Genomic DNA, 7,430 nt, shown 5'->3' with positions numbered 1-7,430 from the left:
TTTAAAAAAAGAAGTGAAACCAAATGATAGTTTATTTAAAGTCCAAACTGGGCTTGTAGGAGTGTGACAGACTCATTCTTTTATCTTGAGAAAATAAAGTGATCTGGAATGACTCATGGTGAACTGGGAATAAAAGGTGAATTTGTTTGCACTCCCTAACAGTCTTTGATGTCTCGTACACCTCTGAACTGACTTATCGTTTCCAGAACACATGGTCTGAGTTTCACCATGTCTCTAAACACTGGAACATTCAAACTAATGAAAGTGTAAACATGGCCCATGATTTCATGTTCACAGCATTCCTTTATCCAAAAATAACAACTCAACAATGAACAAACGCATTTAACCAGATGTAATAGAAAGTCTAAGATATACAACCTGCTAATAGAATCAACATATAAATCCTAATAGTTTGAATAAAGGTATAAAAGAAAGCACAACCTTTAAATTCAATTCAAAAATTAAATTCTACTTTAGTCTCCAGTGAAGAAATACATTTCAATTCTAGGTCAGTTAAAACTGTCTGTTTTATAACTTCTTTTTAATGAATTTGACTATGATTTTGTGAACTATTAAGTGCCTTCAGATGACATGTGAATTGGCGCTATATAAATAAACTGAATTGAATTTAAATGGAATTGTTTTGATAGATGTTCACGGTGATGGAAAAAGCTAAAAACTTTAAGTCGAACACCTTCTAAATTGAGTTTTCATTAATTAAAAAACGATCTCTTTTGTTTTTATTGATTTTGAGCACCAGACTGTTACTAGTTGTATTTCCATCATTGTCCTAACCCTTTACTGGTCGTAGAACACCTGACACGCCCTACACCCTCAGCAGGCGGCAAGAGTTTCATGGGAGCCTGCTAGGGGTGTGCATTGGCACTGCCCTCACGATCGATTCGATTACGATTCACCAGGTAACGATTCGATTCAATTCGATTCTACAATGCATTGCGATGCATCAAAATCCCATCGACTTCGTAAAATCCGAAATGTGCCAAGATATCCGCTTTCCAAGCTTTTGGTGCGTTTTTAATTAGGCCTACCCGTCTATTGCGGTCATCTCCCTCCGCCTCAGCCATCTTGATTGTTGTTGGTATGCCCCCGGAAGTAATTGAAACTTCACAACTTGTCCATTTGAGGCCAGAAAATAAACAGTGACATAATCGATTATGGCACGTTGCCGCATCGATGCTGAATCGTGCATGCCCCGCATTGCAATGCATCGCTGAATCGATTATTTTTGACACCCCTAGAGCCTGCCCAACCAGTCCATATGTGCTTTGTGGTTGGGGAAGGGGGTGGGGGTTGGGGTTGGGGGATTGGGTACAAGGCCCTTAAATAGTGGATCTTAGTTTCCTGTATAACCGGTGCTAGAGCCTGGTCCGCATTGTTGGCAGTAGGTTGGGCTCATTTCCAATGAGACTTTGACTCCACCAAGGTCACCCTTTGTCACAAATTCAGCTTTTAACAGTTATGGCCAGAATTTCTAGGCCCAGCCCAAGTGTTTGAGGGAATCTGTTATGGTGGCCTTAGAAATGTGCCTCTACTGTTCCCGGATGATGTGGTTCTAGTAGCTTCATCAGGCTGTGATCTACAATCAGCTCTGATTAAGGAGGAAATTCAGGCCAATGGTGTTGAAACACACTTCATGATTGTTTCCCACTTGTTGATTTTTCCTAAAAAAATAAAATTTGATATCTTTATGTTTGAAGCCTGTAATGTGGCAGAGATGGAAAAGTTCAAGTGGGTTGAATACTTTTCCAAGGCACTGTTTCTGGTCCTGAAGTTCCTAAAACCAACCAATAAGCTTTAAACTGTAAATCTGACTTTATGTTGTTTTGGGGCTTGGGGACCTGGTCCTCTGGCTCATTAGGGTAACGCGGTCACAGCTTTGAAACCCATCTGGTTTCCTGCAGAGTATTGCTCCCTTCTACATCCCTAGATTGACGGTTAGGCAGGTGGGACGTATGACTAACCGGTCCATGTCCCATTCTTTTCTTTTTTTTTTTTTTAACAGTGTCCTGTCTGTGTGGGAATAAGAATAATTGTCTTGATGCCAAAAAAGGGCCCAGCAGATTTTACTTTCACAAGTGGAGCATTACGGCTATCGCCATAGTATTCTGCTTGATTTATGAATGTGAATAGCTTTATTATAATTCATGCAGGGAGTATTGCAGAGCACTGAGTCCAGCGACGGGAGACCGAAAGCCCCAGACGCTCAAAGGGACCCCAAGAGCGAAGGCGCCAAAGAGGGGCCAATCCAGGAAATCCGACCCCCACCAAGGGAGGAGGAGAGACAGCCCAGAGGAAGTCCCCAAACCACCACAATACCGGAGCGCCCAGGAGCCGCGGGGACGAGTCCCCATTGTGAATAAGAAGCCACCAGGAATAAGCCAGTAGCCACTCGGGCATCCACCCCCAAACCCCGAGCTCCACCAGTGCACCGGCGAGCCCAGGCACCAGCCAGCAGAGGGAGAGCAGGACGGGGGGAATAGGCTCCGCACTTGGCGGAGACTTGAGATGTGTTAGGGAGAGGGAGCAGTTCAGACCCCAACCTGACAAAGAAAAAAAAAACAGTCTCAATTACACCTTCCCACCCTAGTGCTCCCACTTACACCACACAGACTCTGTAGGGATGAGCCAAAAAACGTGGACACGCATTCACGCATAACACTCACATCCAATAATACCAGGACCAAGGACCGGGCGGCACCGGTGTTGGTCCCGGGATTATCGGATGACCCAATAAGTGAACCCAAAATCCAGATGGGAGGGAGGGGAGCGGTGACACCGCCACAGAAACCCATCTCGTTCCTGCTTCGAGCCCGGCCCCCCAACCCACACCAAGACCAGACCACCCCCAGTAAAAGCTCCCCCGGGATCGGGGCCCACATGCCCCACTCAGGCCACCCAACCAGAGCAACCCCCACTACCCCCAACTAACTAACTACCCCTCAATTGCTACGCGCCCCTCCCTCCATTCTCCTTTGGGGAGAGCAGAAGTGACAGCCCCGGCACCGGCGGACCACCCAGGCCCCACCTGGATTTTCACTGGAGCTGAGCCCCACCTGGTTTTTAGACGTACAGTGTGAGCAGGTAGAGCGCATCAGAGCATCGGGTCACACAGAGTGAGAACAAACATCATGAGTTGTGAACTCGCACTGCACGACGAAACCTTGCGATTTTGTAGTACGGTTTGGGCTTTAGCTGCGTGCAACGATTGAAAAAAATTGCACAATGTATGCCCAGCTTAAGTCCTGGATACAGGCAACCTTTAAAAGACCTCCTATCATATTTCATAGAATCCACACATAGAGCTTCTTTTCTCCATCAGGAAATAGATGACTCAATCAGCTGACCTCACGTATGCTAAAGTATAATATCCCTTAACTCATGAAATTTACTCTAAACAAAGTGAGCAGACTTCTAACACTATTTAAATTCCATGTTTAATTTCCAGGCATTCCAACTCTTCTCTTATCTGGTATCAATTCCAATCATCAGCCAGGTGGACCTTTATTCTTCTCAAATTGTTTCATTAAATGTTAAGACTTGTAGGTGAACAACAGAATCTAGAAACATGTATTACAGAATGCAGAAATGCCTACATCAAGAATCAGAAATGTGTAAACCAGGATCGGCCAGCAGGAGGTCAGCATTTCTCTGCTTTCTTCTTGTTGTTTTCTAAAATAAAGACCAAAAAGAACAACTGAATGGATGTATTCTGTTCACTGTTTGCTTAGTGAACCTTTATAAAGATCCGCTTCTGTCTTTGACTTTTTCTTTCATCTTCTCAGTGGTGTGTCACCTACCGTGCATCAATGGGGGTAAATGCAGTGCCAGGGACAAGTGCCAGTGTCCTCCAAACTTTGTGGGAAAGTTTTGCCAAATGCCAGTTTATGGTGGATCCCAGCATCATCATCAGCAGCATCATCATCAGCAGCATCATCAGCAGTCCTCAGCAGCCTACAGCCAGTCTCAGATCCTCTCTACTCATAGCCTGCCGCTAACATACAGTCATGGACAGAACCCTGGTGAGTAAAACACTCAGTTTTGCTCCTAAAACATAATTTATTTAATCTGTGATTTTTTTTTGTATATATATAATTTTTTATTTAGAAAGACAGATTTCCATTACATCAGTAATCACAGCTTCATCGATTCAAGATTATAACTGAAGATATAGGCAGAAAGTCCAAGTGATTTTGTCCATGTTGCCTTTCTGGTATTTTTAACAGAATATCACTAACTTAGTTGTAAAGATAACAAAAAATGAACAGAATTAAACAGTAATGGGGATTGCACCAATCTGTGATTATTAAACTTTGACATTTAAAGTTTTATTTTTTTGTATGTAGTGAGCAAAGAGATGTTCTGCATCAGAAAAAGGAAGAAATTATGCTTTAATAAAAGGGTCCTGTCAGAATAGATTCAACATTTATTTATGCAGCTGTGGGAGATGCAAGAATAAAATCTCCATTTCAGATTCTAATTAATTAACAAACATACTTTATTTTTATTGTTTTACTAAAAGATGCACTGATCCGATAAATGGATCCGATATCAGCTGAGATATTGACTAATTAGCCGGATCAGATTCACTCATCAATTAATCGTTTTTTTTTTTTCTTTTTGCTGCTTATTTGTTTATAAATAATATAAAGTAAATTTATATATGTGCAATTTTTTTTTTACCTTTTTAAACAATGTTTATGTGGAGGCTAAAGTCTTTACTCACATGGCGGCTGTATGGTTCATTCAATCAACAGCTGAAACCGATCGGATATTGATCGATGGATATAGAATACAATAGAAAAAAATAGAATAGAAATATACCTTTATTTTCCCACAATGGGAAAAATCTGGATATGATATAAATTTTGTTTAAATAAATGATGGGTAATTTCTCTTAAAGCTTCACTCTGACTCCCTTTTTGCATCAATCCCCTAATTAACCCTGGATCATATGGAAATATATAGATATATGGAACTAAAAGGGGTTTGGATAAAATGTGGCCTTAATTAAGATTTAATTAAGTTATTTTTGTTATTATCTTATCTGAGCCTAATTCATTTTGTTGTCTGTTCCACTATATGTGCAGTTCAGACCCTTGATGCAGACAATCAACGCTAAAGACAATAAATACTTAGCCAGAGGGCTGCCATTATACCCAATTAGATAATTTACACAAAACTGATCTAAATGACTTGAAAAAAGTGTGTTTGCTCTTAATTTAACCTGCTGCCAATCAAATAAAGGATTTTTTTTCTTAAAATAAGAAGAATAAGATTTATTTTTATTTGATGTGTAAAGCATCTTATTTCATTGGCAAACGTTGTTATTTAGCTGCTCAAATGAAGAGAAAATCCCCTTATCTGCTTTCATCTCAGTTTGTTCAGTGCAGTAATGAGCAGGCGGCACGTCGGTGTTTCACCAAACTCTGTGACCCAACATATGTTGAGTCATATGAGGGAGGTGCTGTTGAAGATTTTCCCCACCTGTGACACTGGATTGGAAGGGATCATTCCTAAAACAAAAAAAGCAGAAATGTATTTATTTCTATTATTGCTGCAGCAGGAGTGCAGCACGTGTCCGGTGCTCTAAAACAGGCCATCTTACCTGTGGCACTTTTCTGCTCCAGCTCACGTTGCTAAATAAAAATGTGTGGCAGGTCTTTTCCCAGGATCCAAAACTTTTATTCCGCTTTGAGGGAGGCTCACCTGGACAAGAGACGTAAAGCGAGGCTGAGCACTGGAGCTCAGCAGGGGGGAAAAAAAGCCTCCCACAAATTTTCAAATATTATTTGTTAATTCATCCTTTGTCAACTGTTTTTTTTTTTTTTTTCCTATTTTCCATTTTGATCAAAGCTTATTCTCTCCTGCGCTTCTATGTCCCTGATTGTTTGCTGTGCTCCTGAATGTTCCTCTGAGGTAACCTGTTAAGCAGGGCATACACTGTACGATTTGTTCCCCTTTTTAGGCTGATTTTCCAGTCATGCAAGAGTTTTTTGATCAGGCCGACTTTCAGCCTGATAGTGCGTCATGTAGTGTACAGGGGGAAATGAGGGGCGATCAGCCTCCCACCACCATCTCCCGATCAGGAATCTGGGCCAGAAATGTCACCTGTGATGAATCAGTCTCCCTCTAATCCCTCTAATCGATTTTAGATTCATTTACTCTCAGCAAAGTCTGGATCTGCTTCCAGAGGTAGGCCCAATCCTCCAAGGAGTCGACTGGACTCTGCTGGCTTTTCATCCAATTATTTACCCATAATTTCAATTAAGCTGGGCGATTTTCGGGCCGATTCTCATGTCGTGCAAAAATTTTTCGATTGGGCCGACTTTCAGTCTGATGGTGCATCGTGTAGTGTACAGGGGGTAACCAGGGGCGAGTGGCCAAATCGCTCAGTGCGCAAACAAGGATTCTTCTTCTTCCTCCTCTCAGAGGAAAACACAGAAGCATGGCGGGGATGCGAGTGAAATGGAATTCTTTCTGTAAAACTGACAGACCGTAGTAGCCAAGTTTGCTCAGCCATGTCTTTGTCCAAATACGTCGTCACCTTTTCTCTTTAGGGCTTTCAGCATAAAATGACACAAGCTCCATCTCACCGCGGAGCTGAGTCCCACCTGGTTTTTTAGACGTACAGTGTGAGCAGGTAGATCGCATCAGAGCGTCGGGTCGCGCAGTGTGAGAACAAACATCGTGAGCTGGGAACTTTTAAACCCTGAGGTTTCGATGTACAGTGTGAGCTGTAGCTGCGTGCGACGATTGAAAAAATCACACAGTGTATGTCCGGCTTTAAAATCCCATTAGTTAAGAGCTACCTTTGACTGTTGGAGAAACTGTTAACAGGAATCATTAGTTTAAGGTTGTGATCCAACTGTTTGATTTGCTTTACTACCTGCTTTTAGCATGCTTTCATCTTTAATTGCTTTTATTCTGTTTTTATTTTCCTTCTGTTTTACTGTTTAACTCATTTATAGCACTCTGCATTGTCTTTCTGTTGTATGGTGCTATAGAAATAAACTTCCCTTTCCATCCACCAGGAAAACACTAGAAGGTGGAGATTTGTTCATATGAATTGTGTTGGTGTGTGAGTCACATGTTGTGGTCATTATGCCCCCCAGTGTTCAGCTCAGGAACGGTCAACATTCACATCAAACACCCTCCAGAAGCCTCGGTTCAGATTCACCAGGTATCCAAGCTGGACAACTACTCCATCAACGGGCAGCACGGGTCCAGCTACAACTATCACCACTCTGAAAGCAGCCAGAAGATCCAGCAGCATGGCCACCCTAACCAGCAGGGCCAAAAGGTTCTCCAGTACCACCAGCCTGCCACCTCCAAGAACACACTGGGCCGCTGCTTCCAGGAGACCACAGCTGGTCAGGTAAGCTAGCTGTCTTCTCCCTCCACCAGGGGGG

General features: G+C 42.4%; 1 protein-coding gene across 1 annotated transcript in view; it reads left to right on the top strand.

Annotated features, from left to right (window-relative positions):
- Positions 1-7,430, top strand: part of LOC107099467 (latent-transforming growth factor beta-binding protein 1-like) — a 121,756-nt gene that overhangs the window by 63,818 nt on the left and 50,508 nt on the right. The window contains 2 exon segments of the mRNA XM_015397606.1: positions 3,804-4,040; positions 7,134-7,391. Of these exon segments, the coding sequence (XP_015253092.1) occupies positions 3,804-4,040; positions 7,134-7,391 (495 nt within the window).

This window comes from Cyprinodon variegatus, unplaced genomic scaffold, assembly GCF_000732505.1.
Source record: "Cyprinodon variegatus isolate N-32 unplaced genomic scaffold, C_variegatus-1.0 Scaffold873, whole genome shotgun sequence".
NCBI classification, from domain to species: Eukaryota; Metazoa; Chordata; class Actinopteri; order Cyprinodontiformes; family Cyprinodontidae; genus Cyprinodon; species Cyprinodon variegatus.
This window is presented reverse-complemented; position numbering and strand designations above follow the sequence as displayed.